This window comes from Trifolium pratense, linkage group LG1 (genome assembly GCF_020283565.1).
Source record: "Trifolium pratense cultivar HEN17-A07 linkage group LG1, ARS_RC_1.1, whole genome shotgun sequence".
NCBI classification, from domain to species: domain Eukaryota; kingdom Viridiplantae; phylum Streptophyta; class Magnoliopsida; order Fabales; family Fabaceae; genus Trifolium; species Trifolium pratense.
The window spans coordinates 21,926,041-21,942,496 of record NC_060059.1 but is presented as its reverse complement, the minus strand read 5'-3'; the positions used below and the strand labels follow the sequence as shown (position 1 = coordinate 21,942,496).

General features: G+C 33.1%; 2 protein-coding genes across 3 annotated transcripts; one reads left to right on the top strand and one right to left on the bottom strand.

Moving 5' to 3' along the window:
• Window positions 1-5,164: 5,164 nt before the first annotated feature.
• LOC123884382 (myosin-binding protein 1-like) lies at window positions 5,165-9,613 on the bottom strand. Its single transcript, XM_045933468.1, has 5 exons — window positions 9,559-9,613; window positions 7,734-9,056; window positions 6,247-7,654; window positions 5,983-6,069; window positions 5,165-5,576 (listed from the first exon to the last, which is right to left on the bottom strand). Coding segments are annotated over exons 2-4 (2,583 nt in total). The 5' UTR covers window positions 8,908-9,056; window positions 9,559-9,613; the 3' UTR covers window positions 5,165-5,576; window positions 5,983-6,068.
• A 2,884-nt stretch (window positions 9,614-12,497) lies between these two features.
• LOC123901473 (iron-sulfur protein NUBPL) lies at window positions 12,498-16,212 on the top strand. Of its 2 annotated transcripts, none has more exons than XM_045951635.1 (8): window positions 12,498-12,744; window positions 12,834-12,942; window positions 13,043-13,165; window positions 13,321-13,418; window positions 13,617-13,743; window positions 14,187-14,272; window positions 15,014-15,139; window positions 15,724-16,212. In XM_045951635.1, exons 1-8 carry the CDS (start codon window positions 12,733-12,735, stop codon window positions 15,880-15,882), a joined length of 840 nt encoding a protein of 279 aa, XP_045807591.1. In that variant the 5' UTR covers window positions 12,498-12,732; the 3' UTR covers window positions 15,883-16,212. The 2 variants fall into 2 exon arrangements, with proteins under 2 accessions (XP_045807591.1, XP_045807596.1); XM_045951640.1 differs by having other exon boundaries at window positions 12,516-12,744; window positions 14,214-14,272.
• The last annotated feature ends 244 nt before the right edge of the window (window positions 16,213-16,456 follow it).

The window sequence follows — 16,456 nt, the reverse complement described above, 5'->3', positions numbered from 1 at the left end:
GCATATCAAAATGTTCGAATAAAACACTTCTTATGAATTTTCGAGTAAAAAGAAGTTTTTTGATGCGTTGTAAAACAATTATTATGTATTTTGTTTAGTACAAAATAACTATAATATATATTAATGTTATTATGTTAAATGAAATAATTTTTTCTTACTTTTAATTAGCTTAGGTTTGCGGAGATGTGATATCCAGATCATATAGGGTGCATTAGATTATCATATAGACTAATCACCAGGATTTGTGAGTTGTTAGTGATGTGTAACTACGGTGTTGTGTGAGAAGTGATTCATATTTACTTGCTTTATTGCTGATAATTATTAGCTTTCAACATGTATATTTGTATATATTTGACTTATGCATGTTTTCATATGTTTTGGAGTGACCCTCATGTATTAATTAGGCGAGGTTATTAATTCAGTAGATGAGTTTGTGAAAAACACGGTGACATGTAGACCGAAGCTTCGAGATTCGTGGACATTGTTGTTAGTTTTGTCGAGAGAGATTCTCGCAAGCGTCCAAACTCTCTTTGGTAAAAATAGCGGATGATTGATAAGCTAATTGAAGTGTTTGATAATTTTTTTTAAGTGCTTGGTAAAATTAGTGGTTCAACTAGTTGATAAATGTAAAAAGACATAAAAGGACATTCTTAATTAATAAAATTTATATCTATTTTATATTTAAGATATTTTTATATAAACATTTATATTTATATTTTCTTACAATTAAATTTAGAAATTCATATTTATTCGGATTGTATTAATCATAATTTTTTTATTTAGATAAAATATGTATTTTTATTATTTAGTTATAAGACCATAAGCTATAAGCTAGCTTATTGGCTTTACTAAAGAGACATAGTTGCCTTTGGAGCAATGGAACTTTGGGTATATTAGAAACCGTTTTCGATATATAGAATATAATAAAAATTTGATAGAAATTTTATCTTTATCACCTATTTTATTTTATTTTATTTTTACGGTAATTTCATTTCTCTCTCTTTTTTTTTTATGTGAACTTAATTTAATCTCTCGCACCAAACACTAAGTGTGTTTGGATGGAATAATTACAAATTTTAGAGGATTTGAAATTCTAAGCAATTTAAATGATTGTATTTGAATTACCTTCATTTTAAAATGTGTGTTTGGATAGACTAATAGGAGATTTCATTTTGAATATTTTGGGTCACTTTTATACATTGGAAAAGGTTTGGGTCAAATTTAAAATTTTAAAAAATAGGACCAATTTGCAATTTTGAAAAATTTAAAGGACCAATTTGCAAATTTTTAAGGACAAATTTGCATTTTTCGGAAAAAGGGTCAATTTGCAATTTTAAAATTATTATAGGGGTTAATTTTAAAATATTGAAACATATGGAAGGTGTTAATGTTAACAAAAGAGAATACAAATAGAGAAGAGAAATGGAGGCTTACACTATGTTTGTTTTGATAGATTTATGAGAGAGAGAGAGAGAAATAACAAAGAAATAAAGTATTTCTTTAGTTTGGATGAAGAGAGAAATAAGGAAAGAGAGAAATTTATTAGGTGAGTCTCATACCAAAAGAAATCCCTCCTCGATAGGTGAGATTTGTGAGGTGAAAGAGTGGAAAGATGTAGTTTCCCACAATGTCTTTCTCCTTATTTTTATTTTTTAAATATATGAAGGATAAATTAGTCTTTTTCATTTTTATTAATTTCTCTCTATCCATATTTCTATTCATCCAAACAATATTAAATTTCCACTCAACTTCTCTCTTATTTCTCTCTCTTTTATTTCTCTCTTCACAATTTCTCTCTTTCCTATGTCTTTGAACATCCAAACAGATGCTTAGGGTCCGTTTGGTATGAAGAAAAGAAAGTGGGAGGAAAGAAAATTAGTAAATTACGCAATCCAATGAACGAATTTGGACTAAAGTTAGTCTAGGTTCATTCATTGGTTTGCGTAATTTTCTTTCCTCTCACTTTCTTTCCTTCATACCAAACGGACCCTAAGGGTTTCATAACATTAGAATGAGCGAAGCTTAATTGCATAGTTTTACAATAAGAGAAAGGTTATATTGACTCCAAGAGTAACTCTTTTGAGTTACTCCACATCCTAACCCTTTATTTTGGACCAATATTAATCATCATTACTAATTATGTGACCTCATGTTTCTTAACTATTCTCACAATATTTATTGATTCCTTTAATTACTCTATATTTACATTTCCTTTTATTCTATCAAAAGTATTTTTTATTTATTTTTTAAAGTCACTAGGTTTGGTCTATTAATAATGGATTTGGGTAGTACGTTATAGGTCCTGGGTTCGATCCCCGGTCATCGTAAACCAAAAAAAAAGTCTTTTTATTTCGAAAAAAATAAATCATTATTTTCTTTTCCATTGATTACCATAAAATCATTCACCATTTATTCTTATTTATCAACCAAAAAATCCAAAAGAAATTCATGATTGCCATACGTCCTAGTGTAAGATCAAAGTAATTTTTTTTTATGCAAGAGATCGAGATCAAAGTAAATTGGAAGAGGAAAATATCCGATTTTAAAAAAAATAATAATAAGAAGAAAAAATGTGGGAAAAAACAGCACCGATTTGCTTTTTTTTTTTGTTAGAAAAAATATATACAAAAGAAAAAATCAGTCTTGCAGAGGGATTTTTTTTTCTCTTTATGTTTTTTCTACCAATAATTAATTATGAATTCTTGTATTAATATTTTAAGAAAAAATTAATATACATATAGTAATAAATGACAACCATAAATTGAAATAAATAAAATAAAATGGAATCCATAAATATTATGAGAATAGTTAAGAAACATGAGTTCACATGATTACAAATGATGATTAATATTGGTCCATTAGATTAAAACAAAATAAAGAGTTAGGATGTGGAGTAACTCTTTTGAGTTACTCTTGGAGTCAATATAACCCTCCTCTAAGAATGAAAAAGTCTAAATTACCCATAGTACTAACTAATAATAACAATATATTATCCGACATCATCCCCACTCAAACTCACAATGAATTAGCAAGAAGCATCGAGAGTTTGTCAAACAAAATATGAAAAACATATTAAATAATATAAACTTCTAACACTACCCCTCAAGTTACAACTTACTATAAAAGCTTTTAGTGTCATGCTAACTACTGCCCTCGGGGCACTAGTTAAGGAACTAAAAAGGGAAAGAAAAGAAAAAAATTGCATTGAAAAAACAAAAATTTAAACTTTTAAGATGCTGATTTCACAAGTTTCAAGATAATATTACTATCTTTAGTTACCTTAACCAGTGCCTCGGGGGCACCGGTTAGCATTTTCCAAGCTTTTAAACTTGTTACAAGTTAACCCTGAAAATAAATCAAGCAACTAGTAGCTTAATCAACTGAGAGAAGCAATTAAAGTGTGTAACCATTGTAGAAAGGAGAATCAGTCAAAGAGAAGAAGTATAGAGAGATGCAACCGTTAAGAAGAGAGAACCAAATCAAATCCAAACTAATCAATTTTAATCCAAACCCAAATAAAAGAACCAACACGGAGAAGCAACGAAACATAAGAACCGAGGAGAAGACCAATCAAACAGAAGAACTAGATAAGTAGCATTAGAAGAGAGAAGTCGTTGGATAGAAGAACCAAACATAAGAAGTCAACAAAGAGATAAGCAATCAGACATAAGAAATCAACATACAGAAGCAATCAGACAAAAGAAATCATCGAGGAGGAGAAGCAACCAGACAGAATTCAGACAAAATAATCATCAAGGAGAAGCAAATAGAAGAAATCATTAGGGAGAAACAATCAAATAGAAGAATTATGAGAGAGAAGTAATCAAATGGAAAAATTGACAAGAGAGTCAATCAAACAATCATACCGAACCAAACAAAACTGAACTGAACCAAATCAAATGGAACCAAATCAAATCAAATGAAACTGAACATAAAAAAAGATGCAAAACCAAACCAAATCAAACGAAACGAACTAAATAGACCGATCTAAATGGAACCAAACAGAGTCAAATCAAACAAATTCAAATGAACAAAACAAAACAAAACAAACCAAATGAAACTGGACCGAATAAAATTGAATGAAACCAAACCAACAAATTGTGAGTGTGTTATCTTACCAAACAAACAAATTGTGTGCAATGTTTTAACCCGCCAAATTAACCAATTCAAATAATCATATCGGAACCTCACAATCACCCTCGCACAAAAACTAAATACCACCATGCTTGCTAAATCAAACTTTAGTTTCCAAAGGACCATAACGTCAAATCCAAACTTTGACAACAATGTTGAAATGATTAAGTGCCAATTTTGCTAAATTGCCAAATCAATTTTGTCTTTTAACACAAAATGCCAAATTACCAAATCGATCCACAAATAGATGCTTAAAATTCCATAACAACAAAACCCAATAGCTTTCAATACGATACTTCTCAGAGGCTATAATTCTAATCTGTGCAAATAAGATCAATCAATGGTGACAGAAACCCAATCAAAATTCACACCAAACTAATTGGTTGAGAAAGGAAACAAGTAACACAAAGTATAAGACCAAACAAACCGTAACATAAGTTGATGTTGAAAGTGAACAGAGACACCGAAGCATCAACCAACCACGAACTTCAAAGCACAAACCAATTACCAAATCCAAATTCATATGATTCACATCGAAATGCAACAACTTATTGAAATGAAACAGCACACAAAAGACCCCAAAGCTTCAAAAAACCAAAATCACACATTCCCAATTTGTTGGGAACTCAAAAGCAGAATAGCGGCAAGCTTTCATAACATTAGAATGAACGAAGCTTAATTGCATTGCATAGTCTTAAAATAAGAATATATACTAGAATATATACTAGGAAAATAGGGAAATGGAAACGTCTAAACTACCCTTACTACTAACTAATAATAACTACTCAACTACTACTCAACTACTCTAAACTACCATTAGAGCTAGTATTAGACACTAAAAAGTGTATATGAACCAAGATTATCACTACTCAACTACTAACTAGTAATATACCCGTGCTTCCGCACCGTACGGGATGTGCGTTCCACACGGTATGGGAAGTTGATGTCATGTATAGGATGTTTGAAAAATGAAAACATTGCTGTATTACAAGTACAGATATTAAAATGAACATTGTTTTATCACTACACATTTTATGGGAAATTGATGCCATGATTTTCAGCTATATATTACAAGTATATAACAATATTGCTTTATTTAAAAATCATCTTTACAAACTTGGACCCTTTATAACATCTTATCAATACAATATACCTCAGGACAAAACTCCATCGTCTATTCAGTTTACAGAACACAAAGAACAAGAGGAAAACTCACTCAAGAGAATAAAATTAAAGTTTGCTATTCCTAGCTATTACTACTCTATAATTAAACATTAATTTGTTCTTCTATAAAAACAAAAATTGTTCAAAGCATATGTGGAGATACTTTTTGCACTTGAGATTATCTCATGGCTTTCCACAATATACAGAAATCAAAAGAATAATACATGATTCTGTGATTTCTTTGGTTTCCTGGAATGCCTTTTGATCTTGCATAACATCTGAAACAAAAGATCAAGAAAATAAATTAGCAAGAATACCAAAATGAGAATAAAATAATCAAACCAAATGCTTAAAATTGTTAAGGAACTTGTAAAACAATGAGTCTTTAAAGTGTTTAAGACGACCCTGATCTAGGACTTATGGTTCTTATCATTGTAAGTGTACACAATCACATACCTTCATAATAATTTAGCTTTTTGTTCCAGAGAAGTTAAAAAAATGACTTGAAATGTTAAAGTTGATCCTTAGAACCAGAACTTCGACAAAAATAATGCCGAATAAGAAGAATAATCACTCGTAGTTCCATATAAAACATGTCCTTTGCATCGATAAGAAAATGCCTACTCCTAATACCCAATAAAAGTAATAAAAACATTTGAATCATAACTGAACATGTAAACTTACAGAATTTGCTGAGTTTGTTCATCAATTTTCGTAATCATTGAACAATCTCCTCCAGGAAAAAAGACATGTCCACCATTCTTTTTATGTCTGCGACGAAAGGGAAAAATTATATACTTGTCCAAGCAAATGGAAAATATTCTGAGTGGGTTTACATAATGTTCATTGGCACAAGTATAAACAATGTATAATAACATGGCATACGAAAAGTTTAATTGTGTATGAAAATGAATGAAAAGCTAAAAGCACTTAAGATCATCTTCTTACCATCTTGATCGCATTCCAATTTTTCGCAGTTCACGCAACTGATGAGCTATGTCTTGAATAAATTTTTTTCCATCACTTCCATTTTGAAGAGAATTTGTTATGTGCTCAATAAGATCATGATCAAATTCGAGTGCCTCTAACCGGTCATGAAGGTCTGCTATTTCATTTTCTAGAAAAACCAAATCATCTTCTCTTCTAGATCTGGATGATTTTGGTTCTACAGGTGTGGAATCATTGTTTTCAATGCTAATTGAACAATCATCGGTATCTGATGCAGTTGCGTCATCCTTATCATCATGACTGCCATTCGATGTTCTATTCGTTTTTATGGACAAACCAGTCTCCTCGTGACCATCTAAATGAGACCCTTCACTATAATAATCTCCTTGTGGATTCGATGGAAATCCATCATTAGGTTCTTCAGTGGTAATTTGGTGAAGCTTCTTTTCCAAGGTATCCAAACATTGTGAAATGTATTGCTTTTCCTCTTCAAATCCTAAAGTAGAGGTTTCACCAGCCACAACTTCATCTCTGGATTTGGATTCTTCGGACAATTTTGAATCGGGGATATTGTTTACGGTATCTGTGACGTTATGTAGACAAATACTTTGTGCCGTGACATTTCCCCCCTTTAAATCCCTACTTTCTTCATGCATATTGTCGACCATAGGCTCATCGGTAAGGTTTGAGTTTAGCTGATAAAATTCTAACTCAGCTTCCAAATCTTGTATTTCTTTTTCCTTTTCCGTGAGTAGATCATTAATTTTCTCAATTTCTTCGTTATCATATTCTGCCTGCTCTTCCATCATTCGTAAATATTGATGAGCCTCCATTTGCAATGCCGCCTTCTCCTCCTGTAACCTTGTGATCATAGACATTGCTTCGTTTGCGGCAATAGCAGAAGCATTTCTTTCTTCCTCCAATTCTCTCTGCAAATCATCCATGCATTTTTTGTCATACTCAATTTGTCGCTTCAATTGATCAACAATAGATTCGCCTTCAATTTCAGTCATATTGCTTTCAGCCAGTGATTCAAGACCAGATTCCGTTGCCTCAGCATGTATCTCGGGGGTGTGAACATGATTTATAGGAGCAACTAATGATATATTAGACTCATGGAGAGAAGTATTGTGTGATGGTTGTGATTGCTCCTGCTCTTCCTCGACTTTATCGACTTCTTTGGAGGGTGGTTGTTCTATGACAAAACTAGGTACTCCTCTTTCTTCAGTGGTGATAGAGGACTTACTTGCATTACTTGAATTCTCTTGTGTCAGACTTAGAGGCGCAGAGTCGCTTACCATTAAATCAGTTTGAGTAGATGCATCTTTCATTATATTAATCTTCTTCGAGATTTTCAAATTCTCTTCGGATACGAGTCCAACATCATGCACTTGTGTAACATTTACAGCTGGAAACATTTTGGATAACAAATGTTAGACTATTTCGAAGAAAAGTAAAATCAAAATATAAGGATATAGAAATGTTACATTTTTCTGACGATTTTCTAGCAAGTATTTGATTCCCATCCAATGTCATAAGCTCAGATAGCTGACCAGGAAGAGAATTCTCAGAATGATCAGTAATCTTAGTGTCTTCTGATTTTGGTTCTCGATTAACAACATGTGATGATGAAAGCTCGTCTAGTGAAATGAGCTCAGGAAGGTCAGAACTTGATGAACTATGATCAGCTTGCGTCCGCTTAAAATCTTCCACACAACTGTCATTCCCATCTTGGTGCTTAATGACCTCCGGCAAAGGCACGTGTTTGGGAGAACTAGTCTTTGACTTTGGTGGATTCGAATCACTCGTGGCACGTTCTGTATGTGATTTTGATGTATTTTGAGCAACGGTGTCATTTCTAGCTTCAAATTTGTCATGAAATATACTACCAGCATCATCATCATAATAATCATCATCCGAAAATTGAAACTCTGACTCAGAATCAGAAGTTAGTCTCAACACAGTGTATCCAACATTAGCTGATGGAGGAAAACGCCTTCCTCCTTCGGATTCCAAAGTTTTATCTCTTATTTTCTTCAAGTTATCACGATGATTTAAACGGCTTTGCCTTGGTGGACGTGGCAAAGGAATGTACGGCTTATGAACAGCTCTCCCAGGTGATTTTAACTGCATAGATCTAAAGCCATTTGGTTCTAACTTCCAAGGCTTACCACAACAACTACATGGCCTTGACCCCTTAGGTCTAGTAAACAAATCCCGGCTCAATGGCAAGCTTTGATAAGCAGAACCACCGGTAACACCAAATTTACCCGCCAACAACCTATGAGTTTTCGTGTTGCGCTTGGTGTTTGTAGTGACCGACAGAAGACAATCATCACACATCTTATGACCGTCTGCAAGCTTACCGTGAATATGACATAACATCATAGACGATATTTCTGATTTGTGATTGCTGCAAAATAGGTTATGAAAAAACTCCGGCTTTTCACCGTCTAAGATATGATCAAGCCTAGAACATAATAAACACGGCAATTGCAACTTGCAATAACTTGCAAATTTTTTGAGTATATATGATAGCAATAATTCCACTAACAATAGGAATATCAAAAACCACTCACAAGCTGCAAATGTGAGATTGTCAGTGAACCCTTCCATTCTCTTTGTTTTGGCAAATGTTGTTCCACTTCTACTTGTCGCCATCTTCGATAAAATTGGTTTACAAATCCAAAGCGATTTTCATGACATCAAAATTCATCAATTGAATTCTCAACCACCCAAATCAAATTCTAAAATAGATAGATGAGGTATCCGTCTGTCTATTATAAAATTCAATGACCTATGATTACAGGCTGCAACAAACATGTAATTAAACAGTCACCAATCACCATTACATCAAAATCAAAATCAAAGCTAAATGCATTGCATTTAATTTAACCACCATGTTAATAATCAACAATTCAATAGGCAACCACAACAACATCATAAATTCTCAAAATCTACTCTTCCTTTTCTAACTACCTTACAATAAATTGTTGAGTACCATAAACATCAACAGAAAAATGAGTTTATACCAACCCTACCGTTACACATAATTATGAAAAATCTACTCATGAATTCATGATTAACTACCAACAGCAAATTTAGTTAAGAAAATAAAATAAATAAAAAGATGATTGAACCAAAACATGATTAATTCATGAGAAAGAGAAGAAGAAAAATTGTCATTACATTCTGATTAAAATGAAAAATTGTTAATAATAATAATAACAAATAAATAGAAAATCATGAATAATTAAGAGGCATGAATTTTGTTCATATTTTAAATGAGAAAATACAGGAAAATGCGGTTACCTGTTCTGTAGTTTGATGAGGGAGAGAGAGGATGAAGTACAGAGGCAAATTTTTCTCATGAGAAATGGTAAAGAACTTGTCTATTTTTGCCTTATTTGTTTCGCAAAAAAAATAAAAAACAATTAGTAAATGAAAAAAATAAAATAAATAGAAAAATTATAAAGCAGATTGTCAAAAAAATAAACAAGGCGCGGGATTAGTCCATAAAAAAAAACAAGGCGCGGGATTTCATGTAGGTCACTTTCTTGTGGCGGAAGATAGAGGGACTGTTGAAACTAACGGTTTTTGGTCATGAAGAAAAGAAAAAAAAAACTAAGTGGTTTAAGACACTTGTTAAAGAAATCGCAATATAGCGCGTGAACTCTATTCGCACACTAGAAAGCGAGTGTTACAAAAATGTGATCGTGTCTCAAAATACAGTCACCTTCCATCGCGAATTTTGAAAGAAAATAAATATTCGTTACGTATAATACGAACTTATTTCAGCAGTTTCACATCTACATACAATGTTTGCTATAAACATTACACACCTTCACCGATTTTTTTCTTCACTCCAAACATTAAAAAAAAAGGCCATTTTTGACGAACTACTCTGGAATTGAAACTTTTATGTTTTTTTTTTAAAAAAAAATTAGGAATTGTTATGGATGATTCAAAGGTAAGCAAAGAGGATAGACATAAGGTTGATATTAACTAAAGCAAACATCCTAGCAAAGGCGGGCAAAGAACCACCTAATTAAGGTTGACGATCTCAAGGTTGATTTCCGCGTCCAATTAACGAGGGAAAGGAAGTTTGATGCACGCAAAGAGATGATTTATGGGTTCGTGATTTATAGGGGTGATCGCGGTGCGGTTTGATTCGATTTTGAGCATAAAAGTCATCCTAACCGCGAGATAAAAATGCATGCGGTTCGGTTTGGTTCGGTTGATTTTTAAAAAGTCATCCAAACCAAACCAAACCAAACCAATGCGGTTTGGATCGGTTCGGTTGGTGCGGTTTAAAACATAACGATTGTACCGAACAATTTTAAGCATAAAAAAAAAATAAAAAATTGAAGTTCCAAAATAACATTGTAGTACCAACAAAAATTATTTATCCAAAATAACATTATAGTAACTTACAATTTTAAATATATAAAAAAATTGAATTTTCAAAATAACATCACGGTACCGATAAAATTTGTTTATTTAAAATAACATTACAACACCAAAATAAAATTTCAGTACAAAAAATAAAAACAACTTGAAGTTCGATTAATTTGGTCGACTGACTTGGTAATTGGGCATGTATATTGGAATATAAATATATTTTCTTTTACGATATTGGAATATAAATATATAATAGTAACTTAATGCGGTTTTTGCGGTTATCCGCGGTTTTTGCGGTTTTTGCGGTTTGCGGTTTTGCGGTTTGCGGTTCAGTAAGAAAGCCATCCAAATACATCCAAACCAAATGCGGTTTTTGCGGTTTTCGGTTTGGTTTGGTTCGATTTGCGGTTTTACTTTTGGATTGGTTCGGATACGATCACCCCTAGTGATTTAGCATACAAGTTAGGATTTGTTGTTGCGATTGCAAAGTCTAATAATGTTGGAATGATAGAAAGGAATTTGTCGCACTTTGATGTTAAAGAAGTAAGTACGTTCACAAGGAAAGGAAAGAGATGACAAAATTGAAGTGTGGTTTTTTGTTTAAAGTGAAAAGTTATTTATTGAGCAGAGGATAGTGGAGTCTTAATGTTGTCAACTGGGAACACACTCACAAGATGACTCATATATCCAAGGTCATAATTGTGTTGAGCGACTTCAACCTGAAGACAACGACATGGTCCGTGAGATGACAGCCAATATTGCGCTTTCGATGAATATCATGTCGACACTGAAGAATAGACGACAACTGACATCAAACATTATTTATAATGCACGTCACAAATTGGACCATTTGCCTTTATGACGTCGAAGAAGGAAGACAACCTTGTTTGGTCATTACAGATCGTCTACAATTTATTGCGATGTCAAGATATTTTGAAGATCATTGTCACTGACCGGGACCAAGCTTTTATGAAGGTTGTTGACACTATTTTCCCCAAATACATTGTTTTAATGTGATAGTAAGTACCACATTTTGATGAACGTCGAGACAAATTTCATGTTGAAAACAAACTTGGGAAAAAAGTGAGATGTGACGAAATGTGGAAAAATGTCAAACTAGCTTAGGAAAAACACTATATGAAAAATGCATTAACTTGGCTACATAGATACACATGTTAACTTGCGAACTAGATTGATGGGTTTCACACGTTAACCTGTGAAGCAGTTTGTTACATAAAAACTGGAAAAAAAAAAAAAAAACATGAAAGGCATCGCAAATTGAATTTGAATAGAAATATTTTTATTGTTTTCATTACGATAGAAAGAAAAATGACAACGAGCTATGTTTATTACAACGTAAATTAAACTAACAAATTACATTAGAGAAAAAGAAGTACATCAAAATTAATAAAACAATTTCGATATTAATGATGCCCCTAAATATAATACCCTATTGAGAGAGTCGAAATTTTTTATAAAAAAAAAAAGAACCATGTGGCTTTGTGGCTAAATAAATAGGGTTAGGCTAACCGGTGCCCGGGGCACTGGTTAAGGAAACCAAAAAAGAAAATTTTTAAATTGAAAATAATACTTTTTAGACTTTCGAGGTGTTGACTGCACAAAGTTCAATGTCATATTACTATATTTGCTTCCTTAAACATTGTCCCGGGGACACTATTTAGCATTTTCCAAATAAATATGGTGCAACTGTGCAAGAAAGGGTAAAAAGGTGTTTTTATTAGTATCTTCTCTTAATAGATGTAAATGATAAAATAATTGCATGATCTATATCGTTGGATTCATCCGACGGGTGTTCATAAGCCAAAGTGACCCTGCCTTTGGCGCGCAAAAGTCAGCCAATCAATCGTGATCCCTAAAATGCAGCCTGCAGGAGACAGAACAGAACAGAACAGACACACAGGCGGAGTCAGAGAAGAGAACACAGGAAAACTTCCAGCACCAGAAAAGCTCAAATTCAAATCGAAGGTTGAAGCATACGAACAAAACTCCAACGAATCAATCACCGCCGTTAGGGTTCAGAAAGCGGTCAAACATCACTGAAATCGTATTTGAGAGTAGCAATTGATGAAGCCGAGGGTGAGAAATCTGAACATAGAATGTTTTATTTATCTGAAAAAATGTGCGCCGTGATTGTATTGTATTGTATCGTTTCATTGTGTGATTAGTGGCTAGGAAGTGTTAGGAGCTACGCGAAGCATCTTCGAATTGATGGAGTTAAAGATACCATAGCTATTGCGTCCGGTAAAGGCGGTGTCGGCAAGTCCACAACTGCTGGTACAAAATAACCCTTCAATCTATCTATTGTGTTTATGAATTAGTTTGGGTTTTGTTGGGAATGAATTGAAATATGATATGATTTGATTTGAATTTACAGTGAATTTAGCTGTTGCTCTTGCGAGTAAGTTCCAATTGAAGGTTGGTTTACTCGATGCCGATGTATATGGACCTAACATTCCCATTATGATGAACATCAACACAAAGCCAGAAGTCACTCTAGGTATATCTTTCAATATCTTGTCTTGGTATGGTATAAAGCACTCACAACACAACACATACATTGGACACCACACTGATATTGAGAAAATATTGAGAAAATTTAAGTGATCGAATTTAATCACATTTGTCAGTTTCGCCTTGTTCGTGTAATTTCAGATAAGAAAATGATTCCCATTGATAGTTATGGGATCAAGTGTATGTCAATAGGGTTCCTTGTGGAGAAGAATGCCCCAATTGTCTGGAGAGGTCCCATGGTATGCCTGTAACTGTTTTTCCCCTTGGTTCTTCTCCTTTTCACTTTCATTAACTATTTGTTGCTTTAACTGCCTACTACAACTTTAGTTCTTGTTTATTGAAAAATATTGCAGAAGATTTCTTATTGAATAAATCTTCATGCAAAATAGCCATCTCAACTGTTTTTTAATTGAATTTCTATTGCTGGATTATCATAGGTATCAAATGCTCTTGAGAAAATGACAAGGGGAGTTGACTGGGGTCAACTTGACATTCTAGTGATAGATATGCCTCCTGGCACGGGTGATGTCCAGATATCTATGTCTCAAAATCTGCAATTATCAGGTAGTTAACAATTTATGAATAGGACGATAGTTCTAGTTGGAGGCTTTTATGGGGGATTGTCTGTTGATGTCTAAAGTAAAATTTGGCAAACTGTTTGGACGTTTACATTGGATTTTATTGCATTTCAGTCTTTGTGATTCTTATCTGTCTGATATGTTCAATGAATTACATAAAGAAGGTTGTGCTAGATCTGTTTATATCACACTCTGTTAATTCAAAATGAAAACATTTTCGATAGAACATTAATTGAGTTGTGAGCGTTAAAAGTTAAAACATGTTTTTATGTTTAAATAAATCAATCATAGATAAAATTGAAATAAGTGTTGTTTTGTATATTTTGTGCTATCACGAAATTACTAATTGTCCTTTGAAATGACCTTTCTTATCTAGTCTGCAATTTCCATACACTATTCTTTTTTGCCATATGACTTTTTGTATGGTAGGTGCACTGATTGTTTCAACTCCTCAAGATGTTGCATTAATGGATGCAAGGAGGGGAGTACAAATGTTCAATAAAGTTGATATTCCGGTATAATACTCACTTAGCGTACCTTTTTTCTTTTTACCTGTTTTTGAGTTTTTGCTAATTGGAACTTATGCTAATGTTGAGCAATTAAGTATGCATGGTGTGCTATACTAATATACACCAACACCACCCCACTACTGGTTTCATTCAATTTGTCAATCATGTGACTATTGATTGATTGTTATTCAGTTGGAGTATCGCCTCATGGGGATTCATCCCAATTATTTTTTTAAGTGAAAATATTTATTTTCTCATGCTAAAAATGCACTCTTCCATTACTACATTTGGCATGGATTTTTAGCTATCTGGTGGCACTATAGCCCTCCTACTTCATTAGGTGTTCTGAAATTCTAATTCTGCTGAATCAGGAGATTGCATTTAGTTGGAATCAGAGTTTTGGCTTTGATTCCATGCATTTAGTGTAATGACTTATTTCAGTTTATTATCCATGTTGCTAAATTTGATTTGAATAATAAATATGAAAAACATACCCGGTCTCAAATGTGGTGGAAGCATATTCATATGTGCTTCTCTATGATCTGTTTTCAGGTATGTGTTTTTATTTATTTCAATTTTCACAGAACTTGTGTATCCAATATAAGTTGCTGAGAATAAAATATGTGATGCCTACATTGATATATCAGCCATTTATTCTGATTTGGTGTTTACATATCATCTGTTAAGTATATGGATGCGTCCTACCTTTGATGTTTGTTAATATGAGAACTCCAACCGTCCTTACAGATTTTGGGAGTTATAGAGAATATGAGCTGCTTTAAGTGTCCACATTGTGGCGAAGCCTCATATATATTTGGTAAAGGAGGAGCTCATAGCACAGCCGCTGACATGAGATTAGAATTTTTGGGCGAGGTATGCTGATTATTTCTATCTAGATTGTACTTTCTAAATTATAATAATTTTGCTGATCACTTGACTCTGTTGAAGCAAGCAAATTGAACAAATCCAGAATTGGGCTCTGGAGTAACTGATAACTTTTTTACTCTTTTCTTTGATGTTACTATAAAAGTTGTCTTTGAGCATTACCAATATCCGTGTTTAACTATATCTAATGTGCAAAGCAAAAAGACATAAGTAATGTGAAGTTATTATTGAATTTGTGAGAACAAAATTGAGAGGTGAGGCGTTTAAAATCAAAACATTATACTTTTCTTCTAAATGATATAGAAGCAAATCCCTATACCATTTTTCGTTTTATTGTGCCGGTGATACACACAATTCTTTGGATTGTGCTGTGCTACTGTTGTATCTTGCATGGCAGAGGAGACTTGGTCAACTGTTAAGTTTATTTAGGGGGGGTTGATTTTACTAATTGATAAGAGAAATTCTCTTAAATTTCTGTATATTATGTGACTTAAATTATTGATAAACAAAGCCACCTCTTTTCCCATCTTTAAGTATTTCTGACAAGTTTTTTTATTTAACAATTATTCAAGATACCACTGGAAGTGGAGATCAGGGAAGCTTGTGATAAAGGGCACCCGATAGTGTTGACCGCACCTGATTCAGTAGTTTCCAGAGCATATGGTAATATAGCTGAAAAAGTTGTTCAGAAACTCAAGGAGCAACAATTTCAACCAGAGATTATACTATGAAATGCTTGACTTTATCGTGATAACTCCCCAGTCCGCGACCAAGAAAAGAGGACCGAGCTGGCTTCTCTTGTGCTGTTTAAACCGGGTTTGACTACTAAATTTGGTTGAAATTGTAGTATGAGATGCAGGCCTGAACCTGACATATGATTTAGATTTGTACATTCAAGTGTCTTCAATTTTGTTTAATAAGTAGTTAGTGGTTCATTGACTTCACATAGGTGCTGTCAATTTAGCAGTTTAATTTAACTTCAACATTGAAGTTACATAGAATTATTGCTTCCATCAGTGTTTTGTGATGCGATTCCTTAATTTTATTTTTTTTTGAAGCAAGCGATTCCTTAATTTATAAGGTTCTTTTATGTGGTTAATTTAACGTGATGCCTATCCGTTATGTCGGGGAGGTCTCCCCTTGTTGGGTTGTGCTCCAAATGTCGGGCAGAAGGGTAATTGGGCCAGCTTTTGGGGTCCAGAACAGTTTTTAACCACATTGCTAGTTTTATATTCTTCATTGTAATTTAATTAAAAAAATATATAGAAAGAAAGAATATAAGATAAATACAAAAAAAAATATATA